Source organism: Oxyura jamaicensis, chromosome 3 (genome assembly GCF_011077185.1).
Source record: "Oxyura jamaicensis isolate SHBP4307 breed ruddy duck chromosome 3, BPBGC_Ojam_1.0, whole genome shotgun sequence".
In the NCBI taxonomy this organism is placed as follows: domain Eukaryota; kingdom Metazoa; phylum Chordata; class Aves; order Anseriformes; family Anatidae; genus Oxyura; species Oxyura jamaicensis.
Window position 1 is genome coordinate 21,616,662 of NC_048895.1, and position 26,598 is coordinate 21,643,259.

The 26,598-nt window shown below is 39.0% G+C and overlaps 1 protein-coding gene across 3 annotated transcripts in view; it reads right to left on the minus strand.

Annotated features, from left to right (window-relative positions):
* LOC118163891 (spermatogenesis-associated protein 7 homolog) overlaps positions 1 to 26,598 on the minus strand; it is a 51,902-nt gene that overhangs the window by 8,917 nt on the left and 16,387 nt on the right. For 2 of the 3 annotated variants that reach the window (XM_035320980.1, XM_035320979.1), the window contains 8 exons: positions 24,367 to 24,459; positions 21,361 to 21,408; positions 8,306 to 8,427; positions 6,152 to 6,657; positions 5,979 to 6,039; positions 4,623 to 4,687; positions 3,915 to 3,986; positions 1,171 to 1,228 (listed from right to left, as the gene is read on the minus strand). In XM_035320980.1, the coding sequence (XP_035176871.1) occupies positions 1,171 to 1,228; positions 3,915 to 3,986; positions 4,623 to 4,687; positions 5,979 to 6,039; positions 6,152 to 6,657; positions 8,306 to 8,427; positions 21,361 to 21,408; positions 24,367 to 24,403 (969 nt within the window). In that variant the 5' untranslated portion in view covers positions 24,404 to 24,459. The remainder of the gene's footprint in view (positions 1 to 1,170; positions 1,229 to 3,914; positions 3,987 to 4,622; positions 4,688 to 5,978; positions 6,040 to 6,151; positions 6,658 to 8,305; positions 8,428 to 21,360; positions 21,409 to 24,366; positions 24,460 to 26,598) is intronic. The other variant, XM_035320981.1, reaches the window with a different exon arrangement.

Consider the following 26,598-nt stretch of genomic DNA (forward strand, 5'->3'; position numbering starts at 1 on the left):
CCTTCCTTCCTTCCTTCCTTCCTTCCTTCCTTCCTTCCTTCCTTCCTTCCTTCCTTCCTTCCTTCCTTCCTTCCTTCCTTCCTTCCTTCCTCTTTTTTTTAAAATTTTATTTATTTATTTATTTATTTATTTATTAAATATAGAGACTACAAATTTACATATTACAGTCATGGTGTGGAGAAAAATCTAATGCCTTCTAAATGAGTGCTGCAGCCTTAACACAGAGTGCTAGCATCTCCCTTTTTGCTCCTATTACCTTGCACAGAAAAAAAAACAATTTCAAAACCTGTAGAGTGAAATACACACTTGCTGCATTTGCTCATGAGGTGTGGTGTTGGATTTGGGCCTTCCAAGTCTGGGGAAGGTGCTGGGATCTGCCTCCCCCATTTCATAGGAACACTTCAACCACTCTAGCATAGCAGCCAGTAACACCATTGTCTTTGTGAAGGAAAACAATGTGTTCCTTCAGGTTTTTCAAAGAGCAGTTATAAGTCCTGCTCTCAGGAGAGGGCTTTAAGATCAGGCTTAAATCAGGCAGAGGTGCTTTTGTTCATCCTAAATAGGATGCCAGACCTGCAGAAGAGAGAGACGGGACTGTGCATGCATATTTGTGCCTGTCATTTCCTATTGTCTCTCCACAGGCAACTTCCCTCTCAGCATGTGAGATTTTCAGATAAGCATTTTAAGATGTATAATTCTTGGCAGGAACCACATGGGGATTCTTAATGTTGAATGCTGGAGTTTTATTCTGCTCTGGTGACCAAGCTCCTAAAAGCAAACTATTAAAAAACAAGATTTTCTTACTGGGTCTAGTCACACTCTACAAGGCTCTCTTGCTGTTCTACTCCAGAAAGTAGCAGTCACAGCAAAAAAGTGCTGCAAGAAACATTCTTCATAAACAGGTTTTATACAATTAAAGCTATTCTGCACACTAAGTACATTATCTGCCTTTTGGAAATCTTATTAGAACAACGCACAAAAACTTACAGAAAAATCTCTTTGCCAATCCCCTATGGAAAACACCCTTGTTGATTTTGTAGAATTAATTTCTCCTCACCTTGTATTTAAATTGTGTAGCAGTCAGTCTGCCATAAATTGTTGCTCAGCATTGATATACAACATTTCTCCTGGAGGCGACAGAGTATTAAATAAGAGACAGTTTTTGCTCACCTCGTCAAGGTTATGCCTCTTACTTTTAATATGCATCTGAAATACATCTTCTAATGCCCTTAAAATAGAATAAAAGGGAAAATCAGCGATAGAAAAAACCACTAAACTATTCAAAGGCTTTATACTGTCGTATGAAGAATACCACTCAGCCTGTCTTTCAGATCACTTAAAACATTTCACTCATTTCAACATAAAACATTTCAACATAAAACTAAAACAGATCACTTAAAACTTTTCACTTTTGCTCCGTCCTCTCCTCCCCCTGCCCCTAACATAGTTGTAAATGGATTTAAAAAGAAATGTATTGAACATTTGTACGGTTGTTCCAAATGCATGCAGCTTGGCAGGATGGGGACAGTATTTCATGTATATAACTCCAATTTCTTCTGCATTTAATAAGAGTACTGGAGCTCTCCATGGCAACACAGTAGTCCCCCTCTGTATTTCTCTCTGTTACCATCCCACCACGTTAACTAGCTGAAACGGGTGAAGCAGGTTCCCAGATTCATTTGTAGCTGTAGTTCCTTTGTCCAGGATACTGCATTACTCGAAGCTGACTTTTGAATTGCTTCTAGCCAACACTTCTTAGACCTCTACATGTCGTTTGCATGGTCTCCTTGTTCTTGGGTCTCTTTTCCAGTAACTTTTAAGGGAAAGGCTGAAATTTCCTTGTCATAGTTTTGTTAATCAGTTGGACTAGGGCAAGAGAGATGCCTTCAAAAAGCACTCAATATTTTTCTTGATGGTATGATCAGCTGCAAGCAAAAGGTGCACTCACCGTGATGAGAATCTGTGAAAAATAAACCTAACTGACAGCGAAATTAGGTCTCCAGGTTCTGCAATTGTAATTCAGTTAAATCTAACCCAATGTTTGGGTTTTCAGACAATCATAAAAAATGAAAACACCTACAATGAACTGGAGGTGTTAACAGGGCTGTTTTGGTTGTATAATGTTTATTTGAACTGGGAGGGTATTTACAATTTTATCTGTAAAGTAGCTTTTTAAAAATAAATAGAGCTATTTTAAAATACGTACCTATCATAATAATCTTGCAGCAGGGTAGCTAAGGCTATCAGTTGTGTCTTTGCTATTCTGTTACAAAAATCTATTTAAAGATTGAACTCTGGAATTAAAATGAAAGGCAACTACTGATCATTTGCTTTTATTCTGCTTAAAATGAAGCTCTGTTATTAAAGATCACCCAAGGAAATAACAAATGATTATTCATGTATTTTTAGTAACCTTTATTTTTGAGGAAAGAGTGCACAGCATCTAAGCTATCTCCATTTGTACAGATTGGTACTTTCACCCTACAAGCCTGAGCACGGACACCCTAGTGCCCCACGGTGCTCTGAGCTGGGCTGAGTGTGGAGCACACACACGACCCCAGCTGCTGTCACATTGCTCAGGTACAAGTCTGGGTTCTTTTCTTTGATTTTCACTATCTATAGAGAGAAGACGTTTTCTGAAGGATACCAATTCTCCTGTTAACTTGGGGGCTGACAGCTTTTCGAGGCTTTATTTTATTTTAATATTATCTTTGTGCGTACGGGCAGGCATGAAGCTCAGCAACCTCTTCAATGTATGCCGAGTCAGTGGTTTTCAAAGCTACTACTGCTCCTCCTGCTGTAACCAGAAAACTCAAAATGAAACCTGACATATGCACTTCTAATTTGGGCCTCGAAAGCAGTCTGAAAACTGCTATACCTAGAAGGGAGAAAGAAAACTCTTACTTTTAACTGCTTGCTCAGAAAACAAACTGGCCATTCATAATAATGACTGCTTAAAAAAAAATAAAAGAGCCCCAGAAATTTTAACTGAAATCCTCTAGATTGAAAGGAAAATATCTTGGTTGGTTTCAGAATGAGTTTGATTGGTATCAGGGGGTTAGCACCTCTTAAGCATCAAAGCACTGCACTTAACAAAGACTGGAGTAGTGAACATTTGGGTTAAATTCTCTATTAAAGGAAAAGTGCCTCCCATTTAAAATGCTGGTCAGGCAATGTTATAGAAAAAGAAGACAATACGTTGGAGCTTTGAGCAGGCCTACAGATGGACCTAAGGTTTGTCACAGTTCTCTGTTACAAACACGATAGTTTTCTATTACAAATGTGGTAGAGAATGGGAATACATACTGGTGTGTGTGCACAACAGGACTTCACCTACAGAATTTGAAACCAGAAAAGGATGCTGCAGTTGGATGTCAGCAGCACTGGGTGTATTTGGCTCTAGCATTTACGTGTGCATCATTAATTTAGGAGCATGCATCCTAAAGGAAGCTCTTATTGCATTTATTTGTTCTGCTCTTATCTGTGGGAGGAAGATTTTACATACAAAACCTTCTGCTGTGATGCACTTTGCTAAGGAAGGCTCATTGTAGCTTCCTGGTTTGACAGCCCAGGATGTATTGGGAATGGGAATGAGAGTGTTGTAACAATAATACCTACCATGATATTTTGTATGGCAATGCGATTGAGAACAGGGTCAGAAAACATGACATTTCTGTGTTTCTACTGGAAGTTACTGGGAAAGAGGAGACCGGATGAAAGTATTTTCCGTTCAGCTGTTCAGTTTAAATCATGACTTCGATAAAGTGCAATCACAAAAGTGTGCACCAAGCTAAACTGGTTTCAGTTTACTTTTCAATTTAAACTCATTAAAAACACCATTTTCTTACTCTGATTGAATAATTGGCCAAACATTTCCTACTCAAACGAATAAGTAAGAAATGCAAAGCACTTACTTGTTGTGGTAACAACTTCTAGTCAAAATATCATTTGTAAGATCCTGAAGAAAACGAAGATACTCTTCTCCTCTACACAAATACACAAACTCTCAACATCTTTCTTCAACATACTCAGAATACAAATAAGATTTACTGTACCATCCAAGGAGGTGGCAGTTTTAGAGTAATTAAACTAACTCAAATAAGGAATTTTGCCAACATATTCAAAAGTGATGAATCTCTTTACTAGTCTGTCTTTTTTTACTCTCCAGGTTTATACTCTTTTAAATGAGTTATTTTCACGTGTTTTATTGGTCAGCTTCCTAATTACGTTAATCCATTACTTTAATTTAATTTAATCCATAAATATATTTAATCAAGAATATCTTTGCCTTTTTAGAAAAAATCGGTTGAAGAAAAATAGTTCCAATGAACAAAGCGTAGGTATCACAAGATAAATTATTAACATTATTTAGTTATTAATTACTTGGCCTACAATAAGGGCTGACTGGGTGGCATGACTCAGAAAATCTCTTTCAATATTCTGATCCTAGATTTCCCAAGCACAAAGCTGAATCCTGTAGCCCTAAGTCACTTCTGTCCACTGCATACAGCTGCTGGTAATTGGCTCTTGTGCTGATTTTAGTTTTCCATCATATTCCTACTTTAATATCTTGATACAAAACTTAGAAGCAGTTAAAAGAGACAAACAAATATTTAACTTACTTTTCTTCAAGTTGCAGTCCTGGAAAAAGTGACATTTCAGAATCAGGAATCCATAATTCATGGTTCTGCCACAAACAAGTAAAGGGGAAAAGCAGGTTTTCGATTATCTTTGTATTAACATTTCATATTTCCATTTAGAGCACCAGGGAAAAAGGATCTGATTTTGTAGTATATCAAAATCACAACAACATCATACTAAAGTGACAGGCCAACTCATGTGAAATTAATGTCTAGTGTCAATCATTCATATGAATGAAGAAAGGATATTATTACTATGTAGGTTCATGTTAGCAGAAATGGAAACAAGCATGTACAAACTGAGAAAAACAATGCAAACAGTCTAAATGAAAATGAAGTTTTGACAAAATGGCAGATATTTGCAGAGCGCATTTAAATAAGACACCTTTTTCTTTAAAAAGACGTGCAAAAAAGAAAAAGCTGACACAGAAGACTTACAAACGCAGACTGATACTGAAATTATCTTTCCTGCAGATTATCAGCTGGGAATACTCTTGCATTTAGGAGCTTCTGTTTTATTGTTGTAAAAATAAAGCTTTGATGGTTGGAATAAGGTGTGGAATAGTCCCGGCTAGCACAGAGCTAAAACACATCAGGCCTGTGTTGTCTTGGCTGCGTTGTCTTCAGCTGTGCAGAAATCCAACACTGGCTCCATAAGGGGGTGAGCAAGCCAAGGAATTTTACACAACCTCTCTAGCATGCATGGCTTATGCTACAGTTAACCATCACTTATTTTTAAGAGCACTAAAATTCACTAAATTAATCCCCAGTTTATCCTAAAACTCCAGGTGACCAGCAGAGTGCAACTTCTGTACAGTCTTGTATGGCATGCTACAGTGCTGACTGTAGGGTGAGGGCTTAGCACTTTGCCTGGACATTTCTATGCTTTAAGTTGTTATTTGGATAGAATGAAAAGGCTGCAAATCAAGCAAAAGCTGAAACGACTGCTAGAAATTAAGTTAGCGTGCAGCGAGATGTTAGTCAAGCAGGAGAAAGCTCTGCTTTCAGAAGAGTGCATTTGTGTTGGAATACACTGTTTTTCACATTGCATAATAGCTGATTTACGTTTCTCAGAGAGATCGGTTACTTAATCTGTTCCTATTTTATTCACAGAAGTCTGTTGACCCTACATAGCCACACATGCTAGGTTTCTCAATTGCAATCTTAGTGACTTCTCCCAAGGTGACTTAATTTTTTTGTTTTGCTTTTACTGTATATTCCCCACAGCCAAAGATTACATTATACATTTCATTTCCACACAACCAGGCCAATTTTTGTGTATGACCAGTATATGAACAGCCCCATTCTTTTTCTTTTTGACAAACCGGGTGCACCAACCTCAACTGGCTGCTGAGAGAAGTTATCGGAGTGTGGTCTCACATGTGCATCTTCTAAAAAACTGCAAGATTAAAAGCACAACGAAAACCAATTATTTCAGCTTAAAATGAATGTGCTTCAAAGTTAAATTACTTAATTTTTAGCATTGATGCATAAGCAAAATGAGTAAGTACCTGTGTAACTCTGTTTCCTTTTCATTACTGACATATGCTGATTTAAGGGATCGTTCGCCAGGAGTTGAGCTCCTTTTTGAGGGAGGAGGATTATAGTGTCTGTGTTTTAGAAGAAAAGATTGGTGTGATGTCTTTAAGATTTGAGGGGTAAAAAGCTTTTTTTCTGTGAAGTAAGCGGAATGTTTGTCAAGGAGGTCCCCAGAGTATGTTTTATTAAAAGGGTTTTGAAATGCCTTCCTCCTGTTGCGACTGCTTAAAGGTATGTGAGGCTGTTGGAGTGGCAAAGCAGATGATCTGTCTGTGCTGGAGGCATGAACAGGAGTCTGAGACAAAGCATGCTGAGCAGTATTTTGGGCAGTCATCTTTGCAGTAGAAGCTGGCAACAGGGTTTTTGATGTGAGCTTCTGAAAAGATACAGAAGGAGGCTGCTGTCCCTTTGTCCTGGAACAGTTGTTCTGAGCAGATGTTGAATATCGGTGACCATTTTCCAACAGTGACCATCTTGCCTGTAAGTTAAAGAAAATAGCTAACAGAGAAATCACAAAAGGATTTTGCTGAAGACAGTGCCTCCTACAAACTGGGTCACTCACAAGGGAGTTTAAGAAGCAGTCTTCAAGCTGTCTCAGGTGGTCTAAATGACTGGGAGAGTTTCAGGAGCTGCAGTTAGGAGTAAAGCCACCCTGCCACTGTGCTAAAGCTGGTTAACGTGTCCCTTTTCTAGTTTCTTTTTCCCTCCTTCTCTTTGCAAGGTTGAGCTTGCTAATGGCAGATAGTCTTAGGAAATTACAGAAATTCCACTTTCCTTGCCAGCACTCTCAGGCAGACAAGAGAGTTTTTCATCCCTTGGACGTTGTGCATTCTCATGGCAATTCTACAGCTCCTCTTTGGGAGCACTAGGATGGCATTTTCTATTTGCTCTCCTTGTATGCCCACGCTGGTATTCTGCCACTGCAGTTTGACTCTATCTCACGAGTTTAGATTCCATCAGAACCACTGTATGGTATTCTCATAAATACCATAGGCGAAACCATGCCCTGTCATTTCACTATTTATCTCAGTGGGAGAAAGATTTTACAAATCAAAATAATGCAGATGTTTTAATTGGATGACCTACTTTATAAACAGCGTCATTGGTCATCTAGTGGTAAACCCACTATAATTCTCAACAAATAGAAAGTTTTACAATCTAAATACAGTCTGCTGAGGAATTTTTTTCCCCAAAGACACTCGAGGCTATGGCGGAATGAAATGTTTTGGATGACTTTGCCTATTGTGGTGGTGTCCACTGGCAGAATTTGGTGAAGAACAGACCTACTCACACTAGCATGAGGTTGTACAGTCTATGTTATCTGGCAGAATATAAGGAGTTAGGATTAATTACATTATTGTCTTGCTTTTACTAATAAACCCCTTTTTAGAATGCAGAGGATACTGTAAAAAAATATTGTTATTGCATTATGTTCAGTGGCAATTCTATGAAAATCATTGCGTTTTAGTTTTCTTAAAAATATTGTGCACAGAAATATTCCTAATAAAAATGTTGTCACAGACGTCACCAAATTCTTTCAATAAATTCGCTCTATTTTTGTTTTCCAGGCACATGTAATACTTTGTTAAAAATTCTACTTCAATGTAAAGATGACTCCCATCTGTCAAAGGAGCAAAGAGAACGCATGTCTTGTGAACGCATGGTTTGTGAATGCTATGTGTACATTCATGCCATCGGTGCAGGGGCACATTTTAGTCATGTAGATACACATGACACAGGTACATGTCCTTTTAGGTCTACAGCGTAGGTCACGTAGGGATAACAACAGTGAGATGAGAGGATAGCTGCCAAAAACATGATTAAGTCATTGCAGCTTAGGTGAAAGCTCAGTGGGCCATCAGGGCAAATACGTTTGCTAGTTTTAAGACAGTGAGAGGAACAAAGTGTTTTTTTGGTGTCTTTCCTCCCAGGCAAAACTAAGAGTCAAATATTATCTCTGCTTGACTAGACTATAAAAAGCCACACTGAACAAGCCTGCACTTACTGCTGTGTTACAGGCACTGCCCTGCAGTTCAGACTGCAGCTAACTCCGAGGACATTGGTCTCTTTCGGGTGACTCAGTACAACCTGTGTGACAGGTCCTATGCTGTCAGAATATCACATACCTTCTGCTGGCCTGGAGAAACACTTCTGGAGTTGGATGATGAGGCACAAAGACCATGTACGAGATCCTTCTCATATTTCTCAAGGGCTTGAATCAATTTGTCTCTTTTCTGCTGATCCTTGTCTGCACATGTAAAAATGTAAACACAACCCTTTCCAGTTTAATCAATGGTCAAGTCACAGACTGTAACTCTTCACTCATCTTTTTCCCACTGCTGTTCTGTCTCCTCCTCTTAATAGCAGGTAGCATACAAAGAAGACAACTACTCCTCTTCTAACAGTTGGTGCTTGCTGCCTCTGTGCTCAGTAGCACACATCTGTATGTGAAATAAATGCAACCCAGGACTTCATTACACAATTCATGCAGTAAGTAATGAGCTGTGGAAGAATAAGAGAGTACAACGGCATTTCGCTCCCATCTCCTGCCCACTCTTTCCCCTGTCCTAGACAGGAACTGATGCAGGTCAAAACAGAAGAAAAGCTGAAGCAATTAAGTCTCTGAGATTCAAGTCTATGGCTGACTGTACTGCCAAGAAAGCATGCTGTCTGTACTCGTCAAACTCAGGCTGAAAAGAGTAGGGTGACACTTCTGCTAGCACCTCACACATGAAAAGGAACGAAACAGACCTAGTCCCTTGGATCTTCAAATATCATTGAAAATGTGGAAGTAAAGTGAGAATAGGAGTAAGAATACTTACAATAAGCATTATTATTATTGTTTGTATTATACACTTATTATATATAACAGTAAGAATAAGAATATATAGGAATACGAAGGGGATATAAGTTATTCAAGACCACAGATGCCCTCATGAGCATACTCACAATTCGTGATCTTTTGCCATGACCTTACTTTTAGCAGTGCAAACATGAATGATGCATGACCAAAATTTTCAACCCTTTTTACCCACTGTGTTCCTCCCAGGCATAGTTCAGAGAAAATGGCTATGAATTGTTATGTGTAACAAAACCCGTTTCTCTGTAAAATGGTGTTTAAAAAACAATAACCCCAGCAGCACTAGCTGAAACTAAGGATTCACCCACGAAGTAGGTAAAGTGGGGTCCAGCGAGGTCCTGCAAGCTGCATATGGCCCCTTTGGGTTGAAACTGCAGCTCTGTCAAAATTTGTTTGTCCTGTGGAGCTCTAGCACGTGGTGGCAAGTGCCAGTACAGACAGGCAATCAAGCAGAGATGTGCTCTGCTTCTTCCCCTCTGGGTGCAGCTGCCAAGACTCCACAGACAGGCACTTCTGGGGGGCTAGAGAGGCTTTGGGTGAGCTGGTGAAATGTGATTTCTGGCTGTGTGATGTTACTGTGAAAAATACTGACTTATTCCTGACAAAATGCATGACTGGTTCTTGATTAGCCTCCTTACACTGCTGTTATGGCAATGTACTAGAATTTAGGCTCACAATATGCTGCATTTTTTAAAATTATTTTTTATTTTATTTTTTTCTAATAAGCAGCTCGTCTTCCACTGAAATGGTGTAATTGCTGTGCATCTCACTGGTAATGTTACAGAATAATGCTTGAAACCTGGCAAAGCAGCACTTACTGCAGGTTTTCTTTTGAGGGGGAGATGCATTGCCCTGAGTTTAGTATTGTACCATTCTGTATTCACAGAAGAGATACGGGATTTTAGTAAGTCTTAATAAAAGTAGTATTCCTTCTAGAAAAGGAATAGTTTTTTTTTTTTTTTTTTTTTAAGCACTTAGATATTGCACTAAATGGTTGGCTCCTGCGAAGTCTGTGACAGCTGTTGTATGAGGCATGACACCCTGTAAGGTTGCCTCAAGGCTGTGGCCTGGCCACTGAAAAAAAACAACATAGATTTCACTAATAGCTAAAACGGGATATATTGTCTCCCGAGGCATATAATCTAGCTTTCCAGTTGTGCACAGACATGAGTTCATAGCATCATCCTATTAAGAAAAACATGTTGACAATGCTAAATCCTATTTAGATGACTGGGAAGCAGGATTATACAACTCACTGGAACAAAAAAAAAAAAAAAAAAAAGTACTTGCTCAATCGCATTCGTGCAGAGATTATTACCTTCCCCTTTTATCTAGGTTTGTGCAGGGCCCAACCAAACTACCCCCTAACTCTGATTAAAGACTTTGTGTTCTGCAGCCCTGTAGTAAAACAACAGACAAGGCAGCTTGATGTAGTGTCTACGCAATGGTACTGCCAGTCAGGATACCTGGCTTCTTTCCTAGCACTGCCAGTGAGTGACTTTTTGTGAGGCCTTGGGCAAAAGCCACATCAGTGCCTCTCCGCTCCTCTGCCCGTGCTGTCTGTCTGCGTGCAGGTGAAGCAGGACAACAGCTGTGTACCCCAGGCAAGTCTGAGCCTTCACCCAGCCATGCCAAGGACAAGAAAATAAAATGTTCCAGGTCAGAAAGCCACGGGTTTTAAACAGACTTCATCTAGTATTTCGCTGATATTTTTACTATAAATGTGGGTTATAAATATGCCATGTGGCATTAAGCCTATTCAAACAAGTCCTATTCCACTGCCTTATAGTTTTTGTTTTGAGTAGTTAGCAAAAACTTCTTGGCCAGAATGCCTTGTAGCAACTTTCCCTTCCTTTCCCTAATAGACACCAGGTTTCACTTCCCAAAAAATCTGTCAGGTTTTGTATGAGCCTCAGCCACGAGGCAGACTGAGGGGTCCTACACCTCAGCCTGGTTTGTTGACACATGTCTGCTAAGGGATTTACTTGCTTCCTTCACCTTCTAGCTCTGTTCTCTCCAGTTTCTCATTCCTCACTACTGTCTTTCCCCATTCATGTTTTTCCCATGCTCCTTCCCGGGAATGAAGGGCTGCTGTGTCTCGCCCACTCCAGCACCAGTTGTGCTCCATGCTGCCTCTTCTGCAGATGTCTCCCCTCCTGCAGGTCTCTTCCTAAAATGACCTTACCCCATGCTAACCTGGCATTCTCCCTAGATGCATGAGTAAAAGAGCTAAGAATGGAAGACATTCTCAGTTCTTCAGGTCACACTGCTGGTTTTCGTATCTACCCTAAATTTCTGTTTGAAAATTAGCTGTGCCCCCGCCGCACTGAGCAGCTTGGCCCAGTCACATGCACTGCTCAGCAGCAAGAGCTACGTAGAGGATCACAGAGTTATAGCACCACAGAATATCCTGATCTGGAAGGGACCCACAAGGATCATTGAGTCCAACTCCTGGATCCACAGAGGACTGCCCCCAAAACAGCCCCTATGTCTGAGAGTGATGTCCAAACATTTCCTGAGCTCCAGCAGGCTTGGGGCTGTGACCACTGCCCTGGGGAGCCTGTCCCAGTGCCCGACCACCCTCTGGGTGCAGAACCTTTCCCTAACCCCCAGCCTGACCCTCCCCTGTCCCAGCTCCATGCCGTTCCCTCGGGTCCTGTCGCTGTCCCCAGAGAGCAGAGCTCAGCGCCTGCCCCTCCGCTCCCCTCGTGAGGGAGCTGCAGGCCGCCATGAGGCCTCCCCTTGGCCTGCTCTGCTCTGGGCTGAACGAACCAAGGGACCTCAGCCGCTCCTCATGTGTCTTCCCCTCTATGCCCTTCACGATCTTTGTTGTTCACCTTTAGACACCCTCTAATAGTTTTATGTCCTTATGTTGTGGTGAAGTAAATTTGTGTCTGCTTATTCTGTATTCAGGCCTTTCACACAGCAGCAAAGGAGAAACAAGAATTTTTATTAAATGGAAAGCAACAAGAATTGCCAGGAAAACAGAGTGGGGGCTATAGCATCGGAATCTTCCCATATTTTTGAAATGGCCGGATTTCGACTAAATCCCTTTTATTTTCTGTGCTTTCTGTTACATTGACAAGTACTAGGTACCGGTACAAGTACCAGTAAAATTGCACAATAGCACTGATAAATTAATGTCTGCCATAGTAGGAAGGATCATAAATTAGCAAATAAATGAGTTTAACATGAAGGCTGTTGAATACATTTGCCTAAATAACTGCTGCACTGGCCAGGCCATGTGATCATATTGCCTGGGAAGCAGCAAATAGGTAGCCAAGAGATACTGGCTGTTGCAGGAATAAAAATAGTTGCATCCTGTAAGAGGATTCTGGAAAAACACTGAATCACGATACACTTCGACAAGTGAAACCCTCCCCCAGCACCCTTAGGTTGATGTCCCCAGGTTTGGTTTTAACTGTAAAATACAGCCCTTAAACACCTTGGCTATGACACGAGAGCAGAAGGCATGGGATGTCTAATTTTTGCTAATAAATAAATAAATAAAAAGACGACCTCTACACAGTTTTCATGTTCTTTTCATTTTTTTGTTGATGGTCATTATTAAGAAGTATTTTGAGAAAGGAAGAACAGGAAAGGGATCTGGGTTGATGGTGACAGCCAGAAGGGGCAACACTGGGGTGCACCCTGGGGTGCGTCGGGCACAGCCTCTCCAGCTGGTCCAGGGAAGGGGTTGTCCCCCTTTGCTCTGCACTGGTATGGTATTACTTCAGCTTACTGGAAACAGTTTAGCTGATAACATTAGCTCTATCACAGTGACCCCAAACAAACCACATTTTTTAAAAAATCAGTCTTTCAGTTCTACCTATATTTGTTCTAAATAGCATGAAGAGGCAGCAAACACCTTAGACTGATTCCACAGCTGCCTTCTAAAAGAGAAGGTTATTTTCAGGTCTAAAACAGAACATTGTGACCCAAGTATGAGAATGGGGTACAAAGCCAGGACAGGCTTCCCCTAAGTTGTTTACCAGATGTTACAAAACTCAGTGATTATAGTTAGAAACAGAATCCACACCTTGGCTCATGCCTTCATTTTTGACTCGCAGTGGGAGTTCTGGTTTACTTCCTACCAAGTATTTTAAAAGAGTTGGCTGATGTTTAACTTCTGATGAGTTTTGTAACAACAAGGAAGTTTCAAAGGACTGCGGGGAAAAAGAACAGCAAAAGTGGTAAATGAACTCCAGACCTGCCAGACTGACAACAGTCCTGAGCATATAAAAACTGAATGGCTGTTAGAAGGCTCAGTTAAAGTAAATAATATAAGCAATGCCAATCAAAAATGTTTACAAAAAATCATTGTGCTAACTTGATAGGAAAAAAAAAAAGTGATTTTGATCATGGTTGAGTGATAAAAATGTGTTGGTTTAAAAGGTTTTTGTAAGCTCCTTAGCTTTGTTCTGCATGACATTTGGACAAAGAAACTACAACACAACAAAATTACATGTGTTTGCGAAATGGCTAACTGGCCTATCTGAAAATGTTACTAGAAATGAGGACTCCGTGCAAGGCAGGCATTTCTAATACAGGGATCACTTTTTATGTTATGTTATTAAATTATTTATTTCAGTTATCTGTAAAAACATAAAAACAGTCCTCATAGAGATCCAACAATTACAGTTGGGGAACTCATGAATAATAAAGGAGTCATTCTGCTTCAGTCAGTAAGGTATATGAAGGCAAGCAGTACGCTTTTCAGCATGGATAACTGAACCCCTCAGTTCAAGCTCTTACTTAAAGGAGGTGGGTCTAGCCAGGGAATTAGTGCTGCTGCAAAACACTCCTACCTTCTCCTACAAAAACAGCTGCTTGTAATTTCCTGAAGTGACGGTGTAATCTAAACTGGTGTAATATCATTGCCTATAAAGACTGGAAATCTCAAGTGTAAGTACAGTGAGCCTTTACTGCAGTATCCTTTGAGAAGTGGATGACTGCTGCTGGAATTACATAACCTGTTCTAAAGCTTTACCACTCAAGAAGAATATATAAATTGGGAAGGATGCAGAGAAGATCCATATGAATGGTGAAGTCTTGAAAACATTCTTCATGGTGACAGATTTAAGGAGTTTAATATATTTAGCTCCTCAAAAGGAGTGTTAAGAAGTAACTTCATTCCAGTTTACCTATACACAAAACAGAAATTAGACAATACAATCGGTCAAGCAAAGATATACCAAGGCTGGACAAATTCATCCTTAAAGAAAGGTGCACATCCCTCACAGTGAGGGAAATTATCCTTTGGAACAATTTAATGACAGGTGGGATGTAAACAAATGAGGTTGGACATATTTCTAGCTCCCTGCTCCAACTCTGCAAAGCAGTGATGCGTGGAGGGAAGATTTAGGGAAAAAGCAGGATAGATAACTGCAATGGTTTATTCTTGCTGTGTCCATGAAACTCTGAGATGTGTCAGTCATTATGGATCACCTACCAAGTTCTCTGAACTTACATTTTTCTGGTTTTGCTGTTATTGTTAACTGATGACATCTCTGATTTTGGTGCAGTTCAATACAAAGGGATACAAGGAGAGTTACTTGTGATGTTCACATCTGTGGGCCAAACACTGTAGTCTGCACTGGTAATAGTTTGCCTGGTGTGGGGATTGCTTATTTTGGCAATTCAGAGCAAACAGTACTATTCCTTCAACAGAAACCAGTGTTTAGGTAGGCTCAAATGCTTAGATTTTATTTCAGATGCTCTTTGCCATGTTAGCTGTCACTGTGAAAAGCCCATATTGGCACATTAATCTACAGCACGTGGGTGTTTTTTAAGCTCCAAGCTCTGGTTCAGCATTATTTGTTTTCATCAATAGTTAAATGCTGCAATACTATCAAGTGAGTGGATAACAATGATTTTATAGAGGAAGAAAAGCCTCTCATACATCAGCTATACTCAGGAAACACTGCTAAGTGGCCTTGCCTGTTGCTGTTTGCCACGTTGTTTTCCAATCCCATGCCAAATTCTGCTTATTTTGCTAAAGTAAGTGCTCTCATACAGACATTAACAAGAATTTCCCCATGAGCAAGGCAAGAAGGAATCGGTTCTCTGTAGGAAACCATCCACTCTGGGAATTCTTGAAACCTTCGGCCTTAACCCACTTCTGCTGTGACTGGTTCTGCTTTATGAACAAATTCACAGACGTCAATGGAGATGTCAGCATTTGACACAATTCCATTGTAGTTTCCATCAAAATAAAGAAAGCACACTGTCTCTTCTTTTATCTGAGAGCACAAAATCAAGATTTGGCATTTGTTTTCCATATACGGGGGAAGTAATCGATTTTTCTTAACCTTTTAGCCAGTGTAAATTAGACTTATTCAAAAGGTGAGATTCACAGCTCTGGAAGTACCACCCACTCTTAACCTTTAAGTATGCAGGACTTCCTGCATAAGCAAATGAGATCAAACTCTTACACTTAGAGCACCTCCCATTCCTTCAGCCTGTTTCTCATCTGAAGTGTATTTCAGCACTTTTTTGATACAAAAGGTCAAAAATCAACCAGATCTCTCTCTTTCGCTTGTGTGTCAGTACAAATTACAATGGTAATCTACACCTGTGAGAAGGTGGTCCAACAGAAGGATAAATCTAGCATTGTTGCTCTTCATTTTGTTTATGATCCCGCTCTCCTTAATTAATAAAAATTGGTAAAACCTCTTTATCCACGATAGATTTTTGTCTCTTACCTGAAGCCAAAAGGCAGCAGGTAGAGGGATGTTGAACTGTCTGGTCTGCTTTATGGCAAGAAGCTGTCAAGAATCTTTTTTAGATTTTTATTACTTTAGCAAACAAAATTTCTTACAGCTAAGTTGCTCATTAATTGAAGCAACTCTGCATTTTGTGATTGAAAGACTTTCTTGGTAACTTGGTAAGACCAGAAGACTTGAATATGTTTGCAGATCACTGACAGGAACACAAAAAACCTCGGGATGTATACGGGAAGGTTTTTTGTGTTGATATTGTACATAAGTATTCAAGGAGGAAGGGAATTCTAGAAGCTGGAGTACAAGAGAAATGTCAAGATGTTTCATCCCTGTTTAAAGTACTGATTGCTGAAGTATGCTTCTTTCCCCTTTGGCAGTGGAGTAGGAATGCAAAGTTAAAATAGAGTTAGGGCACAGTGGTCATGAAATAGTCATGACTCCTGCTCCCTGCACCCTCTAGTAGCTCCCGGTACCTTCTTCTTCCCCTTTTAAAAAAACCTGCTTTCAACTGCACTGACTCTGAAATCGAAATCCTCCTTTGTGAGGAAGGAAGGTTTTGTGATTAAAGGACTGCAGTAGGACTTAGAAAACTATTGTTTAATTCCCAGCTCTACAACAGGCTCTAGTGTGATCACAGGTACGATAATTAATCTCTGGTGTCTTAATTTCTTCCCTGTAAAATAGGATAATAGCACACATTAACTCACTCCAGCTGGTTCATCTTTTTGGGCAGAAATACCCAGAAGATGATCTTTAGACCACGGAGTGGCTTCCCCAAAGGTACTCAGATCCCAAATGGAGCTGCCAGCACTAGCACAGACTTCAAAGTGGGAGAAGAATTTGTGAACCAGCCTGCTTGGTTAGTAATCACTGCCAGCTGAGTGTCGCAGTGCAGCCATGTTCAATATTCCCTTCCTTGTGGCTCCCTTGTAATGCTGATATACGTGCTTCTTTTCTGCAGACTGCAACATTTATTATTGAAAAACATCTCACTAACGCTCCATAAACTTGCAATGATAGAAAATTTATGTTTGCATATATAAACACATTAATTTTCACTGATTGCTAAATGATCCATTCAATTGCCCAAGATTAGAGACAACTAGGATTTCTACATCTGTAAGGATGAAATTATGTTTATATAATTGACTGTATAGATTATTCACACAAACTCTAACCTTCCTGAGATAAAATGCTGCAATTTTGTATGTCTTTGAACTGTTTGGAGAAACAACTTGTTCTTCTTCTCAGGTATTGTGGTCTTGAAAGTCACAAAGAAATTTCATTTTAAACTGTTCAAAAACACAAATAGAAATTACTATTTTGACTAATGTCTGTCTCATGCAGAAAATTAAAAAGAAAAAAACAGAGGTTATAAAAAGACCACTGTGTGCCATATCTAAGCACTTCAGTACTCTGCTGGTAGAGAGAAAAATAAAATTTCTCTTCAAGAAATCTACCATTCCTTTTTTTTCCAATTGCTAAAGCATGTGTATCTGCACACTTGTTGGTATGTTTGGGTTTCATATTTATAAAAAACGAGTCACAGTCCGTGGAGCAATCATACGATCAACACCCTGTAAAGGGTGAATGAGAAGCAGCGTGCCACATCTAGCCTCATGTACTTATACACAGTATTACTCGTAATTCCTTTCGGGTAAATATAAACACTGTACTCTGAGAAGGGCAAGGGAATTGTGCAGAACATACAATAGTCTGATTAGCTCATCTTGACGCTGTAGGTAGTTGACCTCGGCTCAGTAATCAAATCCTGGTACAACAGGCAAAGGAATGGCTTTGTCTTAAAACCAAGACCTTGGAGGTTTAAGGGTGGTCCCAGAGAGACAGATTTAATTTAGGTCTTCAGATGCAAGATTTATTAAGTTGGGTAGAGTGAATGGCTCAGCTTCCCATCTCTGACAGCGTAGGTGTGCTTGTTTTGCTGGACCATTACTCAATACTATGCTAATGGAGGCAGAGCAGGGACTGCAAAACTGTGAGGAAAACCGTACATCAAAGGAGGCCTTGGTGGAGTCACTCTCATTCCTGGAATGGGAAAGATTTAGGGCAGGGTGTCCAGGGCCAGCATCATTCCCTGTGATGGAGCTGTAGAGCTATGCTTTGGTCAGGATTTTCAGATTGCAGGATTTACCAACTAACAGTTTGTGTGGCTCATTTTCTTGCATGAAGTGTGGGTTACCTTTATGGGTTCCTCCATTTAGGTCTGGTTTTGATAAATCTTCCATGAGTGTTAAGTTTTTCCCAGTTTCCTGCCAGCTCATCTGGGACAGCTACATGTGCATATCAGCCAAGGTTTCTGCTCCTCTGACTGAGTTGAGCAGCCTCAGGAGATCTGACTCAAACTTGGGCTCTGTGAATCTGGGACAAAGCATCACAGTATCACAGAAATATTGGTTGGAAGAGACTGCTGGAGCCTACGGGCCATGGGAACACTCTCTCATGCTTTCAAGTTCCGTGAAATGTAATTCAGCTATAGCTCTTAATGCCTAATAACTGAGGAACTTGGAGGACTTCCTGGGTGCAACAGGTAAGTTTAATTCTCAAACTCAATGCTGTATAAATATTTTGATTTTTCTCTTTCATTGGTATAAAAACGATGCCTCGTAATGTATTTTTTTAGAACTTTAACATTTCCTTTGGAACAGAAATTCTTTTTGATTGCTAAGACAATCTTCTGAAACCTGGCTACTGATGTGTTCAGCATAACTTAAGCTCTTTCCATACTTGTTAGATGCTCTTTCTAGTAAATGTGGCTTCTGCTGAGAACATGAAATGTAAACATCCTCCCAGTCAGACACTTTCAACACTGGGATGGCCATGGAATCACTGTTTTCACAGTCGTTTCAAAAGTCATGCCGCTCTCATGACTAACAAAGCTGGCACTTTCAGTGCTTTGTATACCAGATGTAAAGGTCATGAGAAGAATGCCTTATATAAAATAAAAACAGCTAACTCAATGACACTCTTACCAACTGCTATGTTAGTAACTCCACGAAATCTAAAACAGCAAAAAGCCCAATTTAAAACCATGCCTTTTTTAACCCTAAAATTGAAAATCCAGGATATACCTGAAGACATTCAGGAGAAAGCCCTACACATGGCATGTTTCCCATCTTGTGTATGCAATTTTTAACCTAAAGTGCAATAATGCAGAGAGTTTGTGAAATGGTGCATTTTCACATTGTCAAAAAGTGTTTTATTTACAGTGTTTACATTTTATTTAGTGTTTTATTCACAGTGTATTTATTCTTAAAATGAAACAAAACACTGTATTTTGTTCTGGCTTTTCAGAATTAATCTCTGCAGCTGTTTCATTATTTTATTTTATTTTATTTTATTTTATTTATTTATTTATTTATTTTGTTTTCAGTGTGTTTTCTTTATTTTAAGAGCTTTGCATATGTCTGCATCACTACCAAGTGACCTGAATTTTCTTCTTGCAGCTGACTGGTGAACTGGGTGCTATTCAACATACTTTGCACATTTGGAAAGCAAGGTTTTAACTACATGAGTGCATGGATTGAGAACAGATAAAATGTACCACATCAGAATGTGCATCTGTCAAATTTATTGTGTGTTCTGATAAATTGCAAGGTTTTAGAAACACACCATAAATAGCAACTAGTAGTATCAATAGTAGAAATGGTTGTAGGGGAGACTTTTACATGAAAAGAAGTAAATGCGTAATCTTCAACTAAGTAGAAAATTAGTTTTGTTCTCATATTATTCTAGAAGGCTGGCAAAAACAAACAAACAAAAAAACCCTTCATTTATTTTGTGTCTTTGAATATGCTAATGATAAACAGAAGCCTATTTTTGTAGGCATAAAGTCATTTTATGCTGTACAAATGATTTGCACATCAACCCTATTAGCAGCGACTGTACCTCCATTGTGCTGCTGTCCTACTTAACACTTCAGAAGAAATAAATTCTGATCAGTCTTTTTACCATGACTTCTAAGTTTTGAGTTTTATCCTTCCAGGGACAAAACTACTTTTGCTAAGACAGACATTTCTGGAGATAACCTGTCAGAAAAAGAACATAGTTGATACACAGTATGTTTCAGTGAATAAAAACATTAAATGAAGAAGGTGATTCCTTAGCAGGATACTGATAGTTAAAAGACACAAATGATAATGGGTCCTCACTTTCTCTGACTGAGAATCTCATGTTATGGCTTCTGTGTGCAGGAATCTTATACTCACGTGGCTTCTAAATTAACAGAAACCACACACAACAGTACATTCCTGATTAGCTGTACAAGAGAAATGCTAAGAGAGCATTATACCAAACGCAGATAACGCTTCCTTCTGGTTCATCATCTTCTAGGAAAGCTTGTTATTGTAGCTAACATGGGTAGCTCAACAAATGCTATGTCCTCTTGATCTTCTCCAGTAAGGGAGATTCTATGCCTCATGCACTTCTGTGAGAGGATTATCTCTCTGTCAAACATTAAAATCAATCAAGAATAGTCAGTTTAAAATAATTATATGAAAGACAGTACTGAGGAAAGACTAATTTGATATTGAGCACAACGTGTTAAAAAGCAAAGAGAAGAGAATTTTTACTGTGATGTGTTGTGATCCTGAATTTAATTCTCTTGCTCTCCTATACTGAAGATCTCTTATGATCCATTTTTTTCTGAATCTTTACAGGCATGAGTTGTTTGCCTTCAAGGCTTGGGTGTATCTTGCTTAAACAACTGCATCTCAGTATTGTCTTTGATACGTCTTTGTTTCCAGCTGCATTCCCCACTCAGAGCAATAGCTTACTGCAGATCTCTGATAAATGATACCCACTGTGCACGTCCTGTGGAAAAATAGCACTTCCACGTTTCCAGCTTTTAAAATTTGATCTTAAAATGTGCGTTTTCTGTGTAGAAAGGGTGCGTGCTCCCATGTACATAACTATCAAACAGAGAAGTAGCATATGCCTCACAGCCAGATGAATGAAGAAATATAAACTCGTTCCACAACAAACTCTCTGTTTTCAGGAAAAGAGATGAACACATTGCTTTTCATCAATCTCTCTTCCTTTCAAACAAGGAAGGGTAGAAGAGATTCTGCCTACACATTGGGTACTGCGGGCTTCAACCAAGAGGTGGCGTTAAGATGCAGTGCAATGTTCTCTTACCAAAAAAGCATTAATTTCTCAAAGCCTGTTTTAACTACAGTATACCTGATGCCTAGGGATACACAGAGCAGTTAAGGTAATTAAAAATACAATGTGGATAAGCAAGAAATTCAATAGGCCAGTGGTCTGAGTTTAGACTGGAAAACTAAAACAATTTATGCCTCAAACAACCATTGCTTAAAGTATGTATATTAGAGTCCCTCAGTTTGCAAGTTAGGATGCATCTGTGCAAACATGAACAAATTGCTATCTACAGCTATTATTTTAGATATTAAATTAAATAGTTAGATACATAGATAATAGATATTATCTTAACCACATTTGGAATGATGAGTATTTTAGGCACACATATGCCTCTTCAGAATACCTTCAGCATAAAAGAAGACAAGTATTTACAAACCAAACAAATGAACCTATTTTGAAAACAAAACAAAACTATACTCACATTTAACACTGGTATGCAAACTCTTTGGTGCAGATGAATCAACAGCAGCTGTATTAACAAAAAGAAAGTTCAGTCCAATGAAACACTAACATCCCAAATAATCTTACCAAAAAAGGGATAGAGATGAAGTTGGCCATCTCAAGGTGCTAAATTCCCCATGGAAATGTTGTACAACTATGCATAATGTTAGCATTATTCATAATGCAGATCTGCAAACTATCTAATCCTATTTTTTTTTTCCTAGGGATCTCTACTATTTTCTCCCTGTTTCCTGCTATTATATTGGCCAACAGTCAGCTTTCAAAAGCTAGCATAGCTTAAGTGCAGTCAACTCACTTGAGGTATGCTGTATTACACCAACTGAGGATTTCACCCCTTGTCTTTAACTGGGTAAAAGAGTAGGATAAGTGCCTCAGCAGTGCTGCTGTTGATTCAATATCAAACCTGGGCCTGAATTTTGCAGATGTAGCCCATCTTTACTTTAGTATAGAAATAAGAGTTAGTGCAGCTAACTTTATAAACCTGCTTTTTAGTTTACAAGTTAAGAAAAGCTGTATACATTTTATTTCAGCATCTATTGCTATCCAAAAAGTTTATACTTCAGGTATGAGTAGTACAGCTGCTATCAGTCAATGGAAACTGGCAAGTGATGGTGTATCAGTGAGATTCAGGTTGTCCTGAGACTCAAGGTCATCAGTTCTTTATCATCTTTCTATCAGGAGAAGTTATTTGATTATATGATTACATTGGCAGTTTGTATATAGCGTTTTCTGTCATTTGCTCATTTGGCTTTTGTTGCAAAAGGTTAAATCGAGTGAGTTTCAAGGAACAAAGCCCTGTCACTCTACTGCCGCATGTTCTTCAGTAAGTCACGTGTCTGTACAGGAGATGGTATGGACACTAATGGAGCTGTATGTCTGATTGCATATACTTGGAGACAGCTGCAATATATGGGGAAATACAATTTTTGACTGTGGAGGGAAAAGTAATCACTCAGGAGAAGTATGATACTCCAGTCTCATTTGAAGGACATTGACTCCATTTTCATCCAAGACACTTTGGTGATTACTGCTAAATGTCACAGCAAATCAGAGCTTGTAAAAGTGCTCCAAACGATGTTTCAGACATGCAGGTCTAGCTCTGACTGGAGTGAGGCCAAATAGGCAGAATTTCAAAAAGCAGCTATATTTCCAAAAGACTGGTGAATATTTAGAAGGGTACTGGAGAAGGCCTCCAGACAACCCTGATCAGATTTTTGAGAGGTACAAAGCCCTATCATCTGCAACATGTGGAAACTCAGCACTTTAGAGCATCAAGGTATGTACAGATGAGAACCTTGATATCCTTGCATTATTATGGTTTTCAATGTCTGCATGTTTAACTCTACAAGGAGAACCTGAAAGGAATGAGGAAGCATTACAATAAGTAAAGTTGTGTTTTAATATTAGAATATTTGGAGCTCTAGTATGCTCCAAATCTAACTTCTGAGAACTATAATTTCAGATGGCAAAACACATGATAATTAGAAATTTTAGCCACTGGAAATTTTGATTGGCATCTACTGTGAGAAGATCTTTCCATTCTGACTGAATTGTGCTACAGACGTGCAGGACTGACATTGAAAAAAGGAAAATTGAAACCTGCTTTGGAACAAAGCACTTGGCTTCTTTTATGCCAAGAATATCTTCTGTGTATTTTCTTTGGAGCTCTAGGAATGTAATAGACAAAACAACTGAAAAAACATCTTTGAGTTGTTTTCTTCCTTTATTTTTCAATCTTCACTCCCTCATTTTAGGCTTCACCAGTTGAGAACGAAACAAGTTTCAATTATATATGGCAGTCTTTGCTGTTCTTAATTAATTTTGATGCTTTTGTATATTTATGAGCAATGCACTAGGGTTGGGGTTCTACAGTCCTTACAGTTCTCTATTTCTGTGACATTAGCCAAGCAGGAGCAAAAGTCACTTCAGTACAACAGTATGCAACAGCAATCCAGCCTCCAGGCCCCAATGTGAGTGGGATGGTCACAAACTGCAGGGAGGTGGAGGTCATGCAACTTTTAAATGTTTGTTCTGATACCATGATAAAATGATGCACTTGATTTGAGGCAGGCTGTCTAAGATAAAGTACTTGGCACTGCAAATTGCCAAGGATTGCTCTCCTGGCAAAAAATGATTGCAGCAGCAATCTGATCTATTGTTCTACAGCTATGTGTTATTATAAAGTTCGCTGCATGTTATCAGTGAATTGTGTTGTTAAAGAGGTTGGGAGCCCAATGACTGGAAGTCTTGCAGTAACCTAACTCGGGCTATGACCATTCACTTTAGTTGTTTTCATCTGCACCTGAAGCACCAGAAACTTTACACAGCTCCAGACAACCAACAGAGGACATTTTTTTAATTCCAAATTCTCCTTCTAGCAGCTTGCAGCTATTTACAGAAGACAGGATGTTTGAAAAGCTCTCTCAAATGTAATTGCATGCTACTGGAACTTCTCTCTAGGGTATTTAGGACTGATTCTGTAACCTTCTAAACTTCCAAAGCTGAAACCTCACTGTTATTCTTCTAATGGGTTCTCCCCATTAAACAAAAACCTGCCCTAGCTCTCATTCTACCTTTCCTGCTAGTCAATGGCCATATCTATCTAAACAGAAACCATTATTAAAAGAAGCCAGGGGAATTAAATATTTCTCTTCCTAAAATTAACTTGTCCTTTTGTAGAATGGTTTGACTCTGTATACTTCAATCCTCTCAGTGGTTAGGATTGCTTTTTCCAAAGCAAGGTTACAGTTCCAGTCAAGAGGTCTACATATCTCCTCTTTTACAGCATGCTGTGTTATGCCTCACCTTTAAATTCTCCTACACCTCTTGAATTAATGAAAGGGAGAGGGAGGAAAGGGGGAAGAAATTCATCAGCCAGTCAAAACTAAGGACAACCAGCGTACCTTGGAATATGATTTCACCTTTCAACTAAATGAATAACATCAACATTGAAGACCACACATACCTTTGGCAGACATCAGTTTCTTGTAATGAGCAGCCATGTGATCTTGAATGATGTACTGACTGGAGAACTTGCAGGAAGATCCAGGAGAAAAAACTGCAAAAGGAAAAAGTCTTAGTTCATTCAGTGGGGCAAGAAATATCTGAAGCAATGGCTCTAAAAGCATTGTAGTATTTATCATCTCTTACTTGTAACAAAATCAAGTCAATATTCTTTCATTTCTTTCAAGAACTAAGGGTAACAGAAAATATAATATTAAAGAGTGGTAAATTATTGATATTTTGCATATTTTTTAATACCTGAGAATTACCGCTTGCAATAAGTAATGCACAAGCATTAGATATTATAGAACTGTGGAGAAGATCAGAAAATCTCACTATATATCTGATATAATAAGAAGCAGTTACATTTTGAAATATTTAATACTAGAGACTAGGACAAAGAATTGGAAAAAAAATGAATAAGAATATCTCACCTCTTGGTAATACCAGGCCTAACTCTACCTTTCCTTAGTGAGGAAAATGGACTGGATACTGGATTTCTCCAGTCATGAAGAATTTGTCTCTACATTGGACCGAAGTTCAATAGCCCAAGGAAAAATTCAAGAAATTGATAGGTATTCACTTGTTTGTAATTTTAACCTAGTACGGTGGCAGAGATAGATCATTGTATCTCAAGCTCTTTCTGAATAAAAAAATCATCTTTGGATTCCTCAAATCACCTGACAAGATTTTTATTTAGAAAGTTGCTTACAAATAATACAGACAGAATACATGAGACAAGAAACTTAACGTGCCTTACGCCTTTCATCCACAGATACAGAATAGCCCTTACACAGATATAATCACCCATCCAACCTATTCAGATTTGGCTTTCTGACACAATGAAGTAAATGACTGTTTCACCATTCATGTCCACAATGTACAATTATGGTTAATGACTTAGCTTCAAAGTCTGTATTGTATTTGAAAAAAGAGGAGACATTGGGTTGGGAGTTAGGGAATCAATCCTTCTAACCTCAGTTTGGCTCCTTTTTTCTGTGTTGCATTTTCTTGTCTGAATTACTTGCCTACCAAGTGAGACAGTGCTATGAACTGTTTTTCACTGCCAGGGAGCTTGACTACATTCAGTTTGTTGTGTCATCTTTTGGACAAGCACCATAACAAAGAGTGGAACAGAACACCTTATGCCATTTTTGTTGCTTTGGTTAGTATTATTTAAGTAATGTGCTCTGGTAAGTGCATGAAGGCCTGCCAGAAGGGCACTGGCATGAAACCCAGCTTTCAACAGCCTGTCCAAGTACACATCACATCCCAACACGACCAACCAGAGAAAGGTGGTGTTACTTGACTCCAAGACCGCTGGTTCTGATTGTGCATCAAACACGTGCTGAGATATCAACTGAAATAGAGACTCTATGTTTGCTATAAAACAATGGAGAACTTGGTGGAAAATTATGACCAAATTGCACTTATCTCTAGTCACAATGAAATTCAGAGTGTGTAGTAGAAGTACCACAATGGGATCTGATACTTGAAGCAGACAAATGCGGAGCTCAAAAAAAATCTAATCATGAGCATTTACCATGAGTCCAATCTCAATCAGTGAAACCACTCATGGGTGTCAGTACCAGCCTAAAGAAATCAAATAGTTAAAATCAGTACTATTCTGTTGAAAAGCTTTTATGTACTTGAGACTAGTAGTTACTCACTTCCCAAAACTTCAAAAATGTAATTTTTTCATGAACCTCCTGCTGGCAAAAGTATCTGCAACAAACTCTTCAGTAATAGGCAGCAACATCCCTAGCTGGTGTAAAGTGGGGCAGCACTAGTGAGTTCAAGTAATGCCAATAGCCTAAATCACAACAACCAGAGGCTCTTGCCACTAAGGAAAATAAAATAGTATTTTGGAAAATATCCCAAATACTTCCCTAATTGGCAGTGACAGCCTGGATTCAATATATGCAGTGAAAAAGACAGCATGACAGAAGAACAATGTGACAATCCAAACAATATCCAAGGATTAAAAAGGGATGGAAAATCCATTTATAAAAGAACATTCTTCTCAAAATAAATTACAGCTCCAAATTTGAAATGCTGAAGATGTACAAGGCACTAGTAGTTTAATCTAATTTTTTGTCTTTCATATTATCTAAATCTATCTTGGGTCCAGTAAATTACTAACATTGTGCAATAAGCAGCATGGTGGTTATTCCTATATAAGAAAAAAAAAAAA